Source organism: Ambystoma mexicanum, chromosome 1q (assembly GCF_040938575.1).
Source record: "Ambystoma mexicanum isolate Mex_15411 chromosome 1q, UKY_AmexF1_1, whole genome shotgun sequence".
Lineage (NCBI taxonomy): Eukaryota > Metazoa > Chordata > Amphibia > Caudata > Ambystomatidae > Ambystoma > Ambystoma mexicanum.
This window is the reverse complement of record NC_090922.1, coordinates 1,035,445,605-1,035,466,363: the sequence shown is the minus strand read 5'-3', so window position 1 is coordinate 1,035,466,363 and position 20,759 is coordinate 1,035,445,605. Positions and strand designations below refer to the sequence as shown.

Below are 20,759 nucleotides of genomic sequence, written 5' to 3'. Positions count from 1 at the left end.
TGATGCAAGGGATTGGGGGCTTCCTGCGTGGTACCACTGGCTGCACTGGTGGGGCATGCTGGGCATGTCTCACCCTCCTTCTCCTCCTGCGTCTCCTCTGTGGTGCCTGCTGTTGTTGTTGTTGTTGCTGGTGTAGCAATGCAAGCATGTCCTCCAGCCCCAGTATTGCTACTACTAGTGGAATCATTTTGGTGTGGGAAGGGGTGTGGTGTGTGGGTGTGCTCCTTTTGTGCTGGCCCAGACTCCATTGCCTCCACCTGTGCTGATTGTGTGCACCTGTGGCAGTTTGGAACACTGCACATATCAGTTTACGGGTCCTTCGCGATGCCGGTATTAACGGCATGCCGGTATCCGATATTAGCGCCTTCATGATGCCGTTATTTGCATGTCTGCCTGACTTGTGATGTCCTCCCATTAGCGGCATAACAGTATTGCCGGCCTGAAGGGCCGCGTGCCCACGCCCTTGCCGCTATTAGAGGCAACGTTATTAGCGGTGCCTCTAATACCGGGGTCTTAGGTTGGAATAGCCCGGAGCGGTATGCGACGCCGGTAATCCTTTACCGGCATCGTTTTTCCATTACCTCCAACCTCATAATGACCCCCATTGTCTCTGGAGGTCCAACTGGAGTTCACCAATGTTCTGGGAGGATTTGTTCATGGGAAGATGGTGCACTGCAATATGGTCGGGTGGTCCTAGGGTATTGGTGGTTTGCAGCACAGGAAGCTCACAACATGTCATGAGATGACTCGTCTTACAAGTTGTCTTATGTTCAGTTGATCCCACCAGCCAACGGGACAGAGTCTTCTCTTTGGAGCTCCTCTGTTGATTTGAAAATGGGATCGGGTTAGCTGTGGTGTTTTTGTGGTTACTGGAAAGGACTGCAGTTGTCTCTAGTGGTCTTCTTCTTTGGATCTTCTGTTCCAGTGGTCGACTTGTGTTTCAGCCTCTGCAAACATTACCTGCAGCTTACAGATAGGGGTGGGTGGCTGTCCAATCAGGACAGCCAGCCCCCCCCAATAGGACCTGGTTCCTTTCAGGCACACCAGAGGACAAAGGATAGCAGAGTTTCAGGATACTTCCATGCTTTCTGTCCTCGAGGACTCAATGAAGCCTCAGCGGGCTACACAAAGGGTTTCTGCTGAAGACCAGAACCTCCCCCATGCAGGATGGTAGAAGAAGCACCAATAAAGGACAACTACACAAGAAATGACGCCACCAGATGGGTCAATGGTGACCCTTCTGTGCATAGCCGCAGCTGTGAACAAAACTTGCGAGCACAAATTGCACAAAAGCTGGTAGAAGACGTCTACTGCCACCAGCCTTAACTGTATGCTTCTCACTGTAACATATATGTTACAGGAGCAGAGAGGAAGGGATACTAGGTAACCCCTGAGCATGCCACATAGGGTGTTGTGTGCTGATCTCTGAAAAGAAAAAGCTAAGAAGGATACAAAATATCCCCTAACCTTGAGAACAGTAGTTCTTAAGGAAAATAAAAGAATATAAGAAAAAGAGCCCAAAGGGCTTCCAGCAACAATGCATATAGGGGTGTGTGTCTTGCAAAAGTGAAACACAGATGTCCTTAAAAGGCATGGAGGAAAGTATGACTCCATAAAATCAAGTAAAAACACAATGAACAGGATTCCCATGGTCAGAGCAAAAAGAATGAATGAGGGAAAAAGACTCCCCTCATTCATGAGAACAAGAAAACGGCCCAGACGTCCAGCAAAAAGTGCTGGTGGTCTCACAGGTAGAGGGGATTTGGCATAAAATGGATAAATCTCCCTAACACCCCGGTTGCGTGCTGCAAAGCACAAGGAGTTGGATGAATCTGGCGGTAACCACCTGCACTGACTGGAAGTACCCAGACCCAATTGATAAGTCGCACTGAAGCGCTCATTCCCCAATGGCAGCGCCAGCATTCATGATGAGTAGGAATGGCCTGTGGTTGGTAAAGAAGCATACAGCAGGGAGATCTAGAAGTGCAAACAAACTGGCATCTTGTCCATTCAAAACTCCCAGGGCATCACTCACGAGCCGCACACCTGATAACTCACTTGCGTGTCCTGGCTTCATGATTAGATTGAAGAAGGTGTGGGGACATGATATGGCGCTGCTTGTGGGTTGCTGCATACTTTTCTTTGCATTTACCAGTTTAGACTGGTCAGTATAAGCCATGTTTAATAGCGGCAAAAACTGGATTACTTTTAGGTTACATGAAAACCAAACTATCCAGTAACAGTAGCCGAAATGGTGACATGATGGTTGGTAGATGTGTGGTGAGTGGGCACAGCAAGGTTACCTGCACAATGGTACTACTTATTTAGTTGGGTGCAAACCCTCCAAAGGCACTTCTGCATGTGACGCCCAAACTGAACACTGAGAGAAAGACTTTGTCCAGCAGGCCTGCCGTGAGAGCTGCAAACCCTACCTATAAATAATGGTAAAACGTTACTGAATGTTCTGTATACAATGGTAAACCATAACGTTGAAAACAGCACATTCATGTGTCTTTGAATTTAAGAAAAGTGAGCCATTTCATGTATTAATTGTAGACAGCCATTTCATGTATTAATTGTAGACAGAAGATGCCTATGGCAGCTGGTATCTGTTTCCCAGTAGCCACTGGAGTGAGACCATTCTGGAATGCTGTAACTTTAATCATTCGGAGTGGTCCCACTGAGAATGAACACAAGACCTGTACTTCATTGGAGGCAATTTTCAAAGACTTTTTTGGGAAGTTTTGACACCTATATTTTAGCAAATTTTTGGTCGTTGCAAATAACCATTTACTGAACATGCCTTTTCACCTAACGAATACTTCACTTGGGGGCCAGTGGAATCAGGTGCAAAGAGAAAGGGATACGATAACTGCTTTTTGCATCCTGTGACCCCGGGTGCTGCGCTGGGCTGTGAGTGCAAGTGTGTGCATTACTGTCAAAGCAATTAATTAGATTTTAGAAAAATACAGTAGTGGTCTCACTTTAATACATGTAAAATCCATACACATAAAAATAGAAAAGTAAAGTGTGCCATCAGGAGCAAATATACTCTTTGGAACACAACTTTTATTTCTGCTGGAATTCTTTTTTAAAACCTTGTCAGTTTCACAGGATCTCGTCCAGGTCATGTCACCATAACCAGAACAGAGTTACCACAACCTCTTATTGATCCACAGTGCGACCTGCCAAGATCAATGAACATCTCTCAATAACAAAATGGGACACACGTTTAAAATAGCCTGTTCCAAGAAACGTGAATACATTTAATGTTTAACTATAATAATTGGCACATATGCATGACTGCTGACATATTCGTCCATTAAACTTCAAGTGAAAGCTAGCTGTCAGCATGCAGGGAAGCAATGTTTGTATAGTCTTATGAAATATTGATGAGTTGGCCAACAATCCTGTGTCAGTGGCCACGTGCAGTGCCTGCGTGTGCTATAAAAGCAGTAGCACGTCCCCTGGTCTTCATCCACAACCACCATGAGGGGAATCATCCTAGCGCTTCTGCTTGGCCTCGTGGGTAAGTGTGCTCCTCTTGTGATGAGTTGAGGATTCTGGTAGAGAAAGACCTTCTGTCTAGGGCATTGATGTGACGCTCTTTCTAATATGCCTGTTTGCTCTCTTCCCCCACAGGCAGCGAACAGTACAACCATGGTAGGTTCAAGTCATGTGGTCTGCATTTTTGTTCAATTCATAGTCAGTGGCTGGAACTAACCTATTACGCTGTATACACCTGACATCAGAGTTTTTCTGTCTTCTTTCAGAACCTGTCTTCCTTGAAAGCAAGACCTACGTTTACAACTACGAGACCCTGATTCTGAATGGACTCCCAGAGAGCGGCCTGGCCAGAGCTGGCGTGAAACTCAACTGCAAAGTGGAGATCAGCGGGTTTGCGCAGAAGTCTTATCTTCTCAAGGTGAGGAGGCCTTTGTACAGAGTTCGGATGAGTTGCAATCAGAGACATATGTTCTTGGAAATAAGGAATAAGGAATATTTTGGGCTGAACACTGTTTTATGGTTTCATAGATGTTTTTTCCGTTTCCCACAATATCCTTGGACAAGGCAGAGCATGCAGTAGTTACTGGTCCAATTCTACACAGAAGCAGATTGCTGCATGCAACTCAGATCAATGTATTTACTGATCTTGCACACACCCAAAAAGAATAATGTGATGGATTGCAGGGCAATCGGAGACTATCGTGACATTAAAACAATTTGGAAACATTACAGTCACCAAAATATGGTTTGCAGTGATAACGAATTTCTTTGCAGGCCTCCTTTTCTTGCAATGCAGTACTCTAGCGAGTGCAAATAACTCTCTCACATTCACAAAACAGCTTCCTTAATCGCTTCTGGGTCTTTCTACTTCCTTAATAAGAAGCAAGTAATGCCTTCCTGTTACCAAAGGATCATAAATCTGGGAGTCCTGGGAAAGCCGCTCTTCCCTGCAAAAATACCAGGATCATCTCAGGGACTCTCACATGCTGAGATGCGTGAGTCCCTGGAATATCAGACAAATATGATCCTACCACATTGACCCGCTAGAATTCACAAACCATTTGCTGTGTAGGTAATTTTAAAAACATTGCACACTGTGCATATCGTAATTCACAAATTGCAGCTGCATGACCTTAGCTGTAGATGCACACAAATCTGGGCCCTGGATGGGTCATCCCACAGGGAGTGCAATACTAATTGACAAAGGATTGACGTCTTCTGGGTTCACCGCTGAGTATCCACCTTCCCTTGAACCTGGTTTGACGCTTGTGGAGCAAATGCTTTGTTTCAGCATTACACACCAATGAGCATGAAGCTCGGGAGCATTAGCATAATGCTAAGATTCACAGCCAGAAAAGATTGAGTGAGTGAGCATTAATGTTATACAGATCTATTCACTTGAAATGTGCTTGTAAAATACTAATTCCTGGTACAGGCTACAATATACAGGTGAAGAAGGGTGGTCTGGAGGGTTGCCCAAAGCAATGCCAGAGGTTAAGATTAGTTCTTAACCGTCCAGCCATCACCCCTTTTGTTTTACTACAATATACAGAAACTCGAATGTCCTTGGAGAGGTGTATGTGTGTAACATATTCATTCCATGTATGCTGACGATGGCAAGTTTCTAAAAGTAATAATAGTAATTGTAATACATCTGATTTTTAACAATAAATGGTCACAAAAGAAATCTACTGGAAAACGATTATTATTATTGTCATTATTATTGATACTTCGAAACAAAATTGCATTGCCTATCATAAAAATAACACCAAATGATTTGCAAATATCACAAATCACCAGATCACTGTGTATGTGGTTTGTTTCACTGTGTTACATTTTCAAAGGCTGATTGTTAATCTACATTTTAAACAGGCGCCAGAAAGGATTTCTATAAAACCAATCTTAGCCCACCTCATGCATAGAAAGTACAGTCTGCGGGCAAAGGCTTTGCCGGGTCTTGATGTGTGCATAGTCATATGTGTTATTAAAATTGTTCACGGATTTACCTTCATGCATTGCCAGTCATGTGGCAGATAATTGTGCTGTAAAGAACACTGATAGTAATCCGATTTTGTAATCATGTTCTTTCAATTTTAACTTCAGATCATAGCTCCGGAAATCAAGGAGTACAATGGCATCTGGCCTAAGGATCCATTCACCCGCTCTTCAAAACTGACCCAGGCACTCGCGGCTCAGCTTAGCAAACCTGTGAAGTTTGAGTACAGCAATGGACGCGTCGCAGACATTTATGCCTCAGACGCTGTCTCTGAAACCGTGGTCAACATGCACAGAGGGATCCTGAACTTGCTGCAGGTCACCATGAAGAAGACCCAAAACGTCTATGACCTACAAGAGGTTGGTTATATGTATTAGTAAATAGATCTATGACATCACCATCAATTCCTCTGGTCCTTTCCTAAAAGCTGACGTCCAGGCTCTTGGCACCAATAATATTGTGCCCCTTCAGGCCTCCTAGCCCCAATATCTGCACGTCTTTCCCTCCTCCTGCATGTGTAATTGTTTGTGTGAATGATCCATCACACTCACACCGCCATTGCATGCAACAGTTGGAAAATTCTACCTCTGGTGACCTGTTTATGTTAATGGCTGTAATTATTCTCCATTGATTCCAACAGACTGGCATCACTGGTGTCTGCCACACCAGGTATGTCATTCAAGAAGACAAGAAAACAGATAGAATCATTGTCATCAAATCCCGGGACCTAAACAACTGTCAGGATAAGGTTGAGAAGAACATCGGCATGGCGTACACTGAGAAATGCGATTCTTGTCAGCAGGTTTGATCACTTTAAATATCGGTCCTGTCCAATGTTAAACATTGTTCCATGATCAATAGTGCCAATAATAATGTTGTATTTGTTTCACCTATAGAAGGCAAAGAACCTAAGGGGAGCCTCAACATTCACCTACAAGATGAAGAACAGAGATGCAGGCGCGTTGATCACTGAGGCTACTGCGCGACAGGTGTACCAGTACTCACCATTCTATGAGCTATCTGGCGCATGCGTCATGGAAGCCAGGTAGACAGTTATGGAATTTACTAATCACATAGATTGCTTTTGAGCTGGACAATCACGGATTGCTTTACTCACCCCTACTTCTCTTCTAACCCCTGCAGCGCTGCCTCCCCTACCTTAATCCCTCACCCCCCATTCCAGCACACCAAGCTATCCCCGCCCAATACCCATAACACGTTCGGTGTGTTCCTATGTACTTTACTCTGTTGCTTCCCAGCTAGGGGCCCCCTTTATCAACACTACGCATACAGACATACATACATTTGATAGGTAAACTGAATGATGGGCCAAATCTAAAGAGTTGAATATTATCTTTATTTACATTTGATGACTCGTGATGTTGATATTTAAAAATACCCCAACCAAAGCATTGACTGTAGACCCAGCAACTGTTCACAGTGAAATGTATAATTGCAATGAGTGCCACATTTGCGCAATATACATTGCATAAGAGGATTGCAATTGTGGGCTTCTGCGGTGGGCGGCTTAGATCACTGTCAATCAGGTTTCAAGAAGGGAGTTGGCACCTCTTTAAACTGTTTTCATACCAAAAAGGCACTATTCATGGTGTGTTTTGATATTTCATAGACTTTGATTGTGCCAACAAGGCAAAATTGTGGCATAAGCTTGATACATTAGGGTGCCCCCCTCATTATTGAGTATCCTGATTGCGTTACATGCTGAAACTGAGGTGAAATAAGGTTGGATCAACAGGGTACTTATTCAAAATGGATGAGAACCTCCCGAGGCTTGCACCAGGAATGTGTCCTGGCTCCATTTTTGTTCAATGCTTACATATGTGATCTAAGAAACGTTTTCATCCAAGTTCAGACGTATCATACTCATTTAGAGAATTTAAGCCTTAAGCATTTAGCATACGCTGACAACATAATTTTGTGTGATATGATGGATTGGGCTCCAAAGATCTTTGACGGCTATAAATAGATATTTAGTAGATCGGAAAATCAGAATGATTAATTATTAAGCCGCCATGGTATCCCAAAAAAAAAGTTAAATTCAACTGGTTCCTTGACGGCACACAATTGGAGGTGGTGGATCACTTTAAGCATTTGGGCGTGATCTTTTATGATAAAGCATTGAAACAGACACCTACTACCTCCTTGCAATCAGCTGCTACTGCGGTAGCCACACAATTGCGCCTCTTATGTTTTTTTTTCGATTTTACCTTTATTTCCTTATTATCAACAGAAATTAGTGCCATGCATTTCGTATGGAGCAGAAACCATGGTTTATCCACCGGGTTGGGCTAGAACTCAAGCAATAATTTGGAGGAAAACTTGAACTCTTCCACAGTGTGTCCCAATGGGCATTATTAGGAATGAACTTGGTATAATTTCGATACAAGCACGTATTAATGGGAACATTCTACAACTTTTTACTGAGATGCTATCTCCTCCACCAGAGAGCTTGTTTTCAAGCTTACATGAAGAGTTGACACATAGTAAATGTGAAGTTCTACAGGTTTGGAGGGACAAATATGATGCCAAGTTAGTGAATCATTATTCTACGAGAGAGGAGCTTTTAACTCAACCTCTGAAAGTGAAAAGAAAGTGTTGGAAATGGATTGGATAGCGAACAGAGCCTCAATAATCAGCTATCATATATTTCACCATTCTCGGATGGAAATCACATCTTTAATACGGTTCCATTGTATTTATTAAAACATCCATCGCAATCTTTTAAAATGATGTCTTAAGAATGAAATGTAATGTATTATTAACTAGAGGAGTTCTAGGTTCAGGAAATAATATTCCGAGGCTGGAGAGGCTCTGTCAATACTGTTCACTTGAGGTTCAGTATTTACAGCACCTTCTCACTAACTGCTCTGCGTTAACTCCTCTGCATATTGAACTCTTGCGTAAATTTGTCCATTATGAAGACATTTTAACTACTGAGGCTTTTTCGTATCAAATTCTGAATGCGCAAGAAATGTCATTAAGCATCGTTTTTTTTTAACATTCTTATGGTTGGTTTTAAATGAGTAAAATGTGAGGAAATATTGTGAATTGTGATGTGTGAAAGTTATATGTAAACAGTTGCACACAATAAATACATAAATAAATGGTTCTATGTGATTTTAACGAATGAAATTACAGAGAATGAATTTACGACAAAACTTTACATTAATAACAAAAAATATACAATTGTTTTCCTTTTTATTGGGGGGTACCCTCCCAAACCCCCATTGCCCCTTGCTTTTAAACCTACCCCAAACCCTGCCTCACCTGTTTGAACCCCTTAATCCACCCCATATATATATATATTGTTTTTAAATCGATACTTTTTCATTATTATTGTTTCGTTATTATAGGCATGCTCTTTTTTTGATTACCAAATAAACCAAATAAACACATGAAGGGGGTATCTCCCACAGTTTTCCAGCAGTCTCATTGTGGATAATGCTAAAAAGTGTGCTTTTGATTGAAATTACCGGCCTTGCTGTTAAGTGGTTTCGAAACCGGTCTCTGTGCCACAATTAGTTAATGCAGGTGGCTGGTATCTGTCAGGTTGAGGGGTAGAGCCCATCCTGCAGTGCAAAATTATTAAAGTGTTATATTGTTTAATAATTGCTGCAGATGTCATGGTCACCCACTCTTTTCCCATAACCGAGTTGGAGTTTTTAAATTTAATATAATAAACACTCTCAGGTTGGGGGTGGGGGGGTGATCAGAGGGTCCAATTCTTGGACAGTCTTGGAAAAATCTGGACATTCTACACCACAGCTAAATTAAGTCTAAAAATGAATAAAATAGGAATTGAAAAGTTTCTGCTCTAGAACCGACTGTGAATGTTCCACCGTCAGATCTTAACCATCCTCGAGAGTACATTGGGTCTCGATTCCCATGTGCGCCTGCGCAATGAGGATGGATTCGGCAGCCAGAAGCAAGAGAACGCTATTAAAAGAGACGGGCAGATTCCCACACTTATAGAAGAGAACCCAAACCAGGCAGAAAGGACTTGTTTTCAGGCCAAATGCTGCCCTGAGATCAAACAAAACCTTACACCCATCTGCGGACCATGTAGCTGATAACCTCACTTCAGACCTGTGGTGTTACTTCAACACAGAAATGGGGCCAGTGGAAATGACGTCACTTGCCCGTTGATGCACAACACATCAGAGTATGTGACATCAAATAGGCTTTTAGCCTAATGGTGATGGGAACAGGTCAACATTTCTAGCACAGCTTTCTCAAACCTCGGGGCTACCACAACATGATCATACACATGGATCGAAATCAGGCCAGTGCAGATATTAATCAAGCAAACCTGACATGGTTTTGTGAGATTAGTCGTGAGGACGGTTAAATCGCGAGAGTTGTAAAGCGGTCCAAGGGTTTGCGCGTCTGTGCTCACCCGTGTATTACCAGAGACACCAAAGTGCAATCAACCACACACGCATGCTCACCCGTTCACCCAACGCGCTCACACACGGCAGAGACACATTTGGGCATTATGTGCTAAATGGTATGCATGAATGTTTCTCTGCTCCCTTTCAGGCAAGTGCTCACCCTTGTGGAAACTAAAAGCAATCGCGTAAGCGCCCCTCAGACGGAACTGCAGAACCGGGGCGGCCTCCACTACCGGTTTGCGTCCGAAGTGCTCCAGATGCCAATTCATCTAGTGAAGACCCGCAGCCCTGAGGCACAGGTGCGTAACACTCAATGTAATAATATTTTCGCAGATTGGAAATAGTGTGTGAAGGTAAAATAGTGTCTTCCGACTGCCACAAGACATAAAGATAGTACTGAAATAATGACATTATAATTAAAGACATAATGGTATTGAGTTTGAATGTATTGGTAGTTGGGCTATAGACTACAATCGTTACAGTGCCCAACACATATGCGACGTAATTCGCAGCTCAAATCACTCCCCCCTTTAAGATGTTGAGTTGTTGCCTGGTCTGCGGCACACAACCTCTGCCTGGTCGTTCCCTGGAGCTTGGCACTATTGCTCACCAATGATATCGCTATGTTAGTGGTCACGGTTATTATTAACTGCTCAGTAATTTGGTATGTGTGTGGCAGCAACCAGCACTCCTTTCCACTTGCTCCCACAATGCCACGTGGTGCCCTTGTACCTCGTCATCTTTAGAGCCGTCCTTTCCAGTCCCTAAATCGAGCTGTCTCTCCTGGACATCTGCATTATAGAGATGGGGCACAGTCTCAACCATGGACTGTAAAACTGCAGATCTCTCAAGTCCCCCTTTGCCATTGGTGGGAAGGCGATCCAGTCCCGTTTTTTTTATTTCTTTGAATTCTTGTAGTTTTGGCTTTCTTTTTTAAATGTACTACTTCAAGTTGCAGAATCCAAAGAAACAGCCACGGGCAATAGAAACACTTTGGGCTATTGTGTAGGCTTGGGAAAGGCACTTGTCAGGCGGGGCCGTTGTGGTATTGGCTGGCCATTGATGGCAGCCGGTGCAAAATGGTGCGAGTTCCTGGGCATCTAATAGCAGTGCCTGGCAAATGCCTAATACTTATACCCAAGTCAAAACTGTTAGCTTTTCCAGTGCTTTTTTTTACTAGGACTTCTTCAGTAGACAGAGATAGTGCTTATAAATCAAGGTCTGAAGGTAGACCTGGTTAAGATTTTCATTACATCACTATTAAGTTACAGCTTCAATTAAATCCCAGTTTTATACCCAAATAATTCCATGAATCAGGGCCTAAATCTTTAGCTTTCAGAAGACTGCTTGGAAAAATCATTGGCAGCCACTTTGAGTGCAAAGTTTGTTGATAAGGCTTGATTAAAGCAAGCTGAAAGAGTTCAGATACACATGTGATTTTGGGTGGGGAGTGCATGGGCAGTCAACGGGCAGGCAAATAACCAAATAACACCTAGAAGCCATCTCTTCCTCCTCATATGCCATTTTTCCCTACTTGTAGTTTGTACACTAATACAATAGTTTCAGCTTATAGGTATAGTGCAAACTAAAACCTAGACTTAGTCACTTTCTTCCCCATGGGATGGGAAACTTCAGATTGAGGGCTCTGTAACCAATTGCATGATGGAACAGCCATCCTTGTGTTCAAGTTTGCCTCATTGTATCACATGACCACTGTCCGTTCCCTAAAGTATTATATAGTGGTAGCCCCCTTTCCTGTTCCAAGGGCTGGAACGGGAGTAAAATGCACTGCAGCCCAAGTTATCTGACCGAGCTAACCGAGGACCTATCGAAGGTCACTGGGCCGTTAGATCCACCACCCCCGTTCCAAACCTTGGAACAGGGGGTTAATGCTATTAGCACCCCGAGTTACCAAATCATTAGCCTGGGGGGCAAGAAAAAGTATTTTCATTAATTCAGTGGGACTCCGCGCACGTCCGGTTGAATGAATTAGCACCCTGTGTGCTAATATTGATTATTTTATTAAAAAAAGCAAGTTCCAACCACTTTGTGACCCTTCTTCTCTGCTAGGGGTTGTTCCATGACAAATCTCTCCTTTTCCAGAAGGCTATGCGCAGTGGCCATTTCTTCAACCCTCATCCAGAGTGGCGCATGAGTAACATTCCTAGGACTTTACCTGACCATCCTAAGATATTTTTTCTTATAACTTCAAAGTGTTCATCACAGCTTCTCCAATGTATACAGACTTTGTATTATAGGATGTCCCTCCTGAAATAAAATGCCTACTTTAGACTAACATTTAATTTTATGTTTATTGTCCTAGATATCAGAAACCCTGCAGCACTTGGTGCAGAATAACCAGCAACAGGTACACGCAGATGCACCGGCCAAATTCCTGCAGCTCACCCAGATTTTGCGCGCGTCAAGCTATGAAACCATCCAGGCCCTGTGCAAGCAGTTTGCAGATAGACCTCAATACAGGTATGCATTGGTCACAAGGACATAGGCGTATGCTGTCATGATGGACATGTATCTGTGTAACCCTTTGAATGTGGACTTCAGGCGCTGGCTGCGAAACGCAATCTCAATGGCAGGAACGGTTGATGCGCTGAAGGTTATCAAGCAGAAGGTCCACAATGAGGAGCTGAGCCCTAGTGAAGCAGCCCAGGCCATAACTCTCGCCATCCAGTTCACGAAGGCTGATCAGCAGAGCTTGAAAATAGCTGCGGTAAGTATCCCAGAGATCTCTGTTTTCCTTAATTACTGTCCGGAAGTGTGATCCAATCACTCCAGCTTTCTCTAGGTCTGAAGGGTTAAAAGCAGATGCAATGCCATGTTGCATGCCCCGGTTGCATTTTGTAATGTGTAGCATGATTGGGAATATTCCAATCTCAAGATGTTCTCTTCTAATCTTCCAGTATTAAAATGAGGGCCTTGTGGTCAGAGTGAAGAGGAATGAATCCTCTTTTAATAATCTGTAGTGGGTAGGCCCTGCCACACCACATTTGTATGTTGAAATGTCTGCTGATTCAGTGGCCCGAAGCTGCACTACACTTCCATCACTCTGCCCTTATCATCATATAAAGTGTGTTAAAGGTACAGAGCATCCTCCCCATGCATTGATGCCAGTGTCGCATTGATATTAAAGAAGTGGCCCCACAGAATCAAGGGAATGCTCTTTGCAACTAGTGATTGTGTCGAGAGAGGGCATGTGCCAGAGTTAGCACTACTTTTGTTGGGATTGTGTACTGTGTGCGCCCACTAAAGGGTGTTTTGCGAGCCCAGGAGCCACATTGCTGGACGCCTCCTGAAGATGCTCTGTCTCTCAGAGATAGATGTACCAGTATACAGCCCCCTGTGAGTGAGCCACAGGCTCAGCAGAGACTCCCTGTTGCCAAAGGCTCATTCCATAACAGGAATGCCAGTGATTGGCTGTGCAGGGAGCAGCGCCATTGATTCTTAATCTAGTGACGTCTTGGGTCATGTGTACAGTAACTGATGCACTCCTCTATCTGCAGATATTACAAGGAATGTCAAGGAGGACAGTGGTTGGAATTCAAGTCATCCCCCTAATTTGTCTGTCTAATTGCAGTGTCGCAAATGATAATCATACATTGTTCAGTTGGTAATGAGGTGTTATGTCTTGAGTATGCTACAATAAAGAACATATCTCAGTTCTAACTCTTGCTCTCCCGCCTGCAGGATTTGGTGACTGTTGCGGAACATCAGAAATCCCCCGTCGTGTACAAAGCTGCAGTCCTGGGATACGGGTCCATGGTGAACAAGTACTGCGGGGCGCACTCCTCCTGCCCCGACCCAGCTCTTGCAGTGAGTATGCATAGTCGCGTTATGAATATTACCAGAGACGCTTTCATTTGGACTGGAATGTTGATATTTTTACTCGCCTTCTCACTTCCAATGTCACATTAGGGGCAGCAGTCCATAGTAGGGCTGTGTTCATTGGAACAATGCTTCAATCCTGATGGTGAACCTTGGGTAGCAGGGAAACAGCCCAGGAACCTAATTCTAAATAGAATTGCCAGAGGGCAACCACATGTGCACAATACTTCATGAAATGAAAATCACTGATTTCATGAAACCTACACATTCATAGGTCACAATCAATAAGACTTGGGTGTCATAAATATGCCTGTACTTCATGCATGGTTCTCATCAGATATTTTGGGTTGATGTGCTTTGACATATATGTTTCTATCAATGGATACCAGTTTTCACCTGGGTTAAATGCATAAACCTTTTAAGCTGAAAAATACATAGATAATATCAATTATCAATAACGTAACAAACAAAGATTGAAAAATCCCTTAAAAATAACAGCATTATTGTTCTTACCAACTCACTCATCTAATAAAAGTGTATGGGTACTCAGATTAATATGTCTCTGTTTGTATCAAAGTAGAACTAGAAATCAAAGGGAAGCCTAAATTATGCATGCGTTGACTGGCAAGACTCGACGACTGCAACTTGTTAAACCAAAAGCATTAATAAAGGGTTTCTATTCTTAATATGTGACCATTGAAGGAATCCAAAAGAAATTGTGAATCAATTTAGCTGATTGCTGCATAGCAAGTTAGAAAAAGAAATTAAAAAAATGTATAGCTAATTGGCAATCCCAAAGGTGACACTATAGCGTATTACAAGCATTGTGACCATGTTATTACTTACGTACCCAATTAATTCTGAATAATCCTACAAGGATTTAAATAAAATATATCAGTGGTACCTGTTTGGCAGTTGTATGTCCAGTGAAGTGGATCCATTTTAAATGGTGTGCTTTTTTAACTGAAACAAATATTTAGCGATATATATGTGATTCCAATTATAGTTTTCATGCCCCAGTGAGAGTCGAGGGGGAGCACATGGGCTTTAATAGCCTGAGCTTTGGAAGGCCTAAGCTGCAGGCCAATAATGGCCATTTCTGCCCCTCCCCATCACCCCACCGGGGTGTGAAAGCTATTTGCGCCTCTGGATTTACCGGAGTGCAGATTGTTTTTCTTTTTCTTTTGATTGGAGATTATCTCAGCGAGAGCACATTTCCCGAAAAAGATTTTTTTTTTTTTAAATGGCTGCTGCCATTGAAATTGAAAAGGGAATAGGTCCCTTTTTGGGTGACGGCAGCCCTGGAAAACATGATCCAAAATTGCAGCTGCCATCTGAAAAGAGACTTAGTCCCTTTTCTATTTCAACAGTGGCACCAGACAGGAGGAGCTCATGGACCGGAGCGCAAGGCTTCGGTCCTGCAGGTAAGTGAGGGATTGAAGGGAAATCGGGTGATTTTGGGGTGGGGGTGTGAATAGGCAACAAGGAGAGGCTCTTGATAAAATCCCCTGATTTTAGAAAAAAAACAGAAAATAAAAGCCCCACCCAGGGAAGGGCATTGGGTGGCTAGGACAGCAGGCACGGATTGTATATTCTCGCCTGGTATTCCAGCCACTTATTTAGTTGGCTCATCCTCCCCGGGTGTAAGTAAAGGAATGATCCTTGGAACAAGTACATGATTAGCTGGTAAGATAGCCCAGTGGGTGAAGTGCATGCATTGAGATCTGTTTGTGATCTTTAGGTTGCAGGTTTGAATCCCAGCAAAGCCAGCTCACACTTTCGTTCAGTTAGTGATCTTTGGCTGGGTAATAATAATTGTTTGGAAACTGTTCTATGTTCAATGCTTTGGGGAATGTGCTATATGCATAACAAATTATTATTAGCCCTTAATTTAATTAAATTCCAGTAGAATCTGCAAGATGATATGAAAGTCCTGAATGTAGACCCATGTCTCAATATAGCTGAAGCTTTTTAAATCATCAGAAGTGTTTTCTACTCGAAAAAACAAGTTCAGACTCGCAGCCATACACTTTACCAAAGCAACTAATGTTGGAATACTCACGGTTTGAGCTTTTTAGTAAATTGGGTCTAATGATTTAAGTTCTCAGACTGTCATGCCTACACCACATGTGGTTAAGACCAGGACCTGCATGGAGGGGCTACACTTGAGATCCAGGGCTTTGTTCATTATATAATCTCCAATACCTGCAATTGCTGCATTTTTTAAAATCTGGTCATGCCATGCTCAAGATTTATGAGCACGTCTAGATCCAGGGAATCACTCCCTACTGCTTTGTTTTCTGTTCAAGCGCTGCATTATATTTTAAAACCAGAGATTGAAGTGGGCGATAACTAACGGGTACAGCATTCCTATAGTCTTTGGTGGGAATGTCACCCATTGTTCCCTTACTGCCAGTGACTTCATCACTGCTCCTGGAAGGCAAGCCAAGGGTACTTTTGTGTTTTGCTGCTTTCTCACTGGGGATGTGTACCTGGACCCTGCTGGGGCTGATTTTATATCACATCCTGCTGAGCTCTCTCACGGACACTAGATTGCATGTAGCCTGCTTGGGACACAAAATCCATTCCTAAACTAAGCTAAATGAATTCAACCAGAATTCTGCAGCTGCAGTGATCAGGTTTGCTTTGCATGATTAAGGTGCAATTGCTGCTGGCACAGCTGTGGATATAGGTAATGTGTGGCTGGGGGTGGGGGTTGATTTAGTTTTTGGCATGTTCTATAAGAGGTGTGGCCAGTGGGTATTATAAATGAGAGGGCATAGAAAGCTGCATGCTGTCAGGGACAATGACTGAATTAATGACATTCATTAAATATGCATGTTTTTTCAATGTGTTTCTTTCAGTCTCGCTAGTACATTCATAAAAACAACGTGTGGGGGGATGGAAGAAAGGCAGGGGATTGTATTGGGGGAAGGAAAGGGTGGGTGGGAATGAGAGGGGGCCAGGGGATCGAGGTAACCAAACTGTGAGAAATATAGGTTCACTACTTTTCTTGTAAACCTTGACCGTTGTTTACAATTCATATATTATATAAGTAATCATGTAGATATTTTAACTGAGGGTCCACAGTAAGTGAAGCAGTGTCACCAGAACCATGTCAGTGGAAAGAAACTGCTGATGACCACATAGCGCCTGGCTATGTAGGGCGTGTGCTTCAATGCCACAGAACTATGAGATGACTTCCACAATCTAAGTTCTGTTTAATGACCCTTCCTCTTGAGTATTTTATTGGGTATAATGGGTGGAATTCTCCTTTTTCTTGGGGGTTGAAGAGTAACTACTTTTAAGACACATGTGGTATGTGTCTTCCGTATGGTTGGATGTTTAGGGAAATGCTTGGACAAAAAACAGGGAACAAATGGACGTAACATGCAAAATGTACATGCACTAAATGACAGTCCGTGGTATTACAAATATATTGCAACAGTTTGTAGCACTTCCGCACCTGCATCGTTGCTTCTAAGCAACTGCTGTAGATGAGACGAATGGTCGGTCACATTGCACCGCTACGGTCAGAATTCAAAGGGCATACCTATTGCTTTCATCAAATAGACCCCATTGTAGCGGGCAGATGCAGCATGCACTGCCCCATCAGCAGAGACAGAGTCTGCTACAGTGTCACTCAGCGTAGGCTCAAGGAGCTTTCAGTGCTTCACTGCACCCTCCTCCCCCACTTTGCGTTTTCTGAAGGTCTGCAGGACCCACTATGCACGTCTACAAGCTTATAAGATGCAGGGAAGAAGTCTGCCACTCGATATTCTGAGCCTCTACCAGGGGGGCACATATAACAACTCTTACTCTTTGTAGGAAACATGCTTTCATGGGATGCACACTCTGTGTGCACATTCCCTGTAACGGTACGCGTCTTGCATTCCCTACAGTAATGGTATGTATCACGACCTGCACACTTTTCATATTGTGGGACAATACCTTTTGCTGCTTCTTTAAAGGACAGATACATAGGATGATACATTGAGATTGCATTGATGTCTTCCAAAGTTACTGAAAGACATCATTATTGGAGAAACACATGATCAGTACAAGTGTGTTTCTTTTCTAGCCTCTCCATGATCTAGCAGCAGAGGCAGCCAGCAGTGGCCATCAAGATGACATGGCACTGGCCCTGAAGGCCCTTGGGAATGCAGGACAGCCCGCCAGCATCAAGCGCATCCAGAAGTTTCTGCCAGGATTCTCTGCCAGCGCTTTCCAGCTGCCAGTCAGGATCCAGACGGATGCAGTGATGGCCCTGAGGAACATCGCCCAGGAGGACCCGAAGAGGGTAAGTCCCAGCATGGCAAAAGAATCAATTCCTACCTTGGAAAATAATGGTTTGGGATTGGCAGATAAGATCCTTTGATGCCCATGTAATTATTTTAAAACCAGAATGTAGCGTTTCGTAGATAGGCTTGATATTGTAATTTGAAATGTTCCTACTAGCAATTTGGGCAAAATGTGATGCCAGGAAAGCTTAAATCATACTAACTGCGCACAAGTATACATTATCCTGAATTGCTTTAGTAAAATGATTGGATTAGTAATTGGCAAAAGATTTGCTAAATTTGCAAGGATTTTACCTCTCTACTAGAAATATGGCAGGATATAGGCAAGAGAAAAACATGTTTCCTATATACATAGAGTGGGAAGCCAACGATTAAGCCAATTAACAAAACCATACAAAGAATACATGGTGGATGAATGTGTTTTTATTGTGCACATGGCTTTAAATAAAAACACTACACATTGGAAATATTTTTAAATGACAATCAAATCACAACCCTACATAATTCCATTAGACACACACACAGTTAAATGGAGGATGAATTTTGTGCCATGCATTCTATGAGCACAATTCTATTCAATAAAATCCCTGGCTCGTAACAGCAATTTCTTTGCAGAGGAAGCGACTGTCTGTGGGTGAAAGGAGGCTTGTGCCCGGCCCTCTATGCATATCTTTGTGCTGTAGGATATCCAGGCACTCATACATGCATTGAGCTCCATAGGGCACCTTGTAGGGTCCAGTGAACAGACACCCTACATACCTGTGGTCAGTAAGTACATTTGCAGCGATGGACATTAAAGGTAACATCACTGCAACCACAACTTTTCCTGTTCCTTCAATGCATCAGGGTGGAAATGGAAAATATAGAGGGTGACGCTCATGCTGGGCATTAGTACTTCCATATTTGTCCAAACAGTGCTGCTATATGTGTGGAAAGATCCCTGTGAGCATTGGGCTTTCATCAGTGACTGACCTGCCACATGGGAGATTAAGCATGGGGTAAAGAAGTGCAGAACTGGCCCAGATCTGTGTGCACCATATTTTCAAACAGAATCTGCTTTGGTCTAGGCAGTCACACCCGCAGCACAGGTAATGGCTGCATGTTGATATTAGGGATTTCTTAGTGTAGTAGTAGCAGTAAGGGACCGTCTTAAAGATATTTATACACAGAAGATCACCTCATTAATTTCCCGTATATATGCCACATTATTAGCAGTAAGGGACAGACTTAAAGACATTTACACAAAGTGGAGCCCTTCATAAGTTTCATATATAGAGGCAACATCATTAGCAACTGGGGACCATCTGAAAGACATGTACACACAGAAGATTCCCACACAGAGACTTAGAATGCTTATGTAGTGTTTCCAAATTAGATCACTCTTCAGGTCGGTGGATTTGCTCGCCTGTGCTCCATTCATAAAACATCACCACTGATATTTCAACCACAATTGGGGACTTCTATTTGCTAATAGAGACATGTCAGTGCTTTGGTGTTTTCTCTCTTCAGGTCCAGGAGATTCTGCTCCAAGTCTTCATGGACCGTAGAGTTCGCACTGAAGTCCGAATGATGGCCTCTGTGGTCCTGTTTCAAACCAAGCCTCGTCTGGCCCTAGTGACAACCATTGCCAACATTGCATCAAAGGAGAGCAAAATGAACCTGCAGCTCGCAAGCTTTGTGTTTTCGCAAATGAAGGCCTTGTCCAAAAGTCGCATCCCAGAGCTTCACCAACTGTAAGTACAACGCATGTACTAATATGCAGTTATGAATAATGACCATTGATGATTTATTTCTGGTATAATTCATTTATTTGTTTAATCTTCGTCCCAAATAGGGCAGCTGCTTGCAGTGTTGCCCTTAAGATCCTCAACCCGGCCCTCGACAGAATTAGCTATCGCTACAGCAAAGCTCTGCATATGGATACTTTCAAATGTGAGTAATAAAGGAGGGTGAAGTGGGGTTAGTCTATTTCAAAGCTAAAGGTTTCCTTGATTCAGTTCTTTCCAGTATTTTCTATATTAAAATTAATGAAGCTCTTAAATTTGATTATGCCATTGATGAAAATATTGAAAAAGGAGATTAATAATGGAATTTCGGACTATAAATGTGAAAACCGGAAAAAGTCCAGTGAAAATTTTATGAGTGCCATTAGTACCAATATATTCTTTAATTCATTTAAATTGTAAGAGGTGAACAAATCACGGCAAGACTTCATGGTGGGGTTCTAGGTTTAAAGCCTTTGTACAGTCGCACCTATGCACGTTTTCTAACCAAGAAAGAGGCCTCTTCCTGATATGCACCCTGTCTCTGGGAAAAAGAGTGCAATACTAGTAAGAGTGGACCCCTCCATCCTGAAGACCCTACTCTTCAAAAACACCTCATCAATTACTGTTCGCTCCACTCAACCCTACTTTTCACCCTCCACAGCTTCCTATCCCTCCTGCTCCTTCTACCATCCAGGCTCTTCTGCTAACCTGCACTCTACTTGTAACCTCCAGAGAGCCACCCCATGTCCTATTTAGAGCGCTCCATAGCTCCCTAGCTACGTATGAATGTATGCAAGTATCTATATACATAGATTGGAAAACAATTGGGCATTCCCAAAATTGATGCCCCATCGCAATCACACCAGGACCTAACCAACCCAACACCCCTAAACATCACTATACATATGTGTATACATATATATATATATATTATATT

General features: G+C 43.0%; 1 protein-coding gene across 1 annotated transcript in view; it reads left to right on the top strand.

Moving 5' to 3' along the window:
• The first annotated feature begins 3,471 nt into the window (after positions 1-3,471).
• LOC138540840 (vitellogenin-A2-like) overlaps positions 3,472-20,759 on the top strand; it is a 73,053-nt gene continuing 55,765 nt past the window's right edge. Inside the window, exons 1-13 of the mRNA XM_069641713.1 lie at positions 3,472-3,529; positions 3,643-3,663; positions 3,774-3,925; positions 5,611-5,862; positions 6,144-6,305; positions 6,400-6,548; positions 10,064-10,214; positions 12,239-12,396; positions 12,478-12,643; positions 13,618-13,743; positions 17,837-18,055; positions 19,566-19,789; positions 19,891-19,988. Coding sequence (XP_069497814.1) covers positions 3,490-3,529; positions 3,643-3,663; positions 3,774-3,925; positions 5,611-5,862; positions 6,144-6,305; positions 6,400-6,548; positions 10,064-10,214; positions 12,239-12,396; positions 12,478-12,643; positions 13,618-13,743; positions 17,837-18,055; positions 19,566-19,789; positions 19,891-19,988 — 1,918 coding nt within the window. The 5' untranslated portion in view covers positions 3,472-3,489. The remainder of the gene's footprint in view (positions 3,530-3,642; positions 3,664-3,773; positions 3,926-5,610; positions 5,863-6,143; positions 6,306-6,399; positions 6,549-10,063; positions 10,215-12,238; positions 12,397-12,477; positions 12,644-13,617; positions 13,744-17,836; positions 18,056-19,565; positions 19,790-19,890; positions 19,989-20,759) is intronic.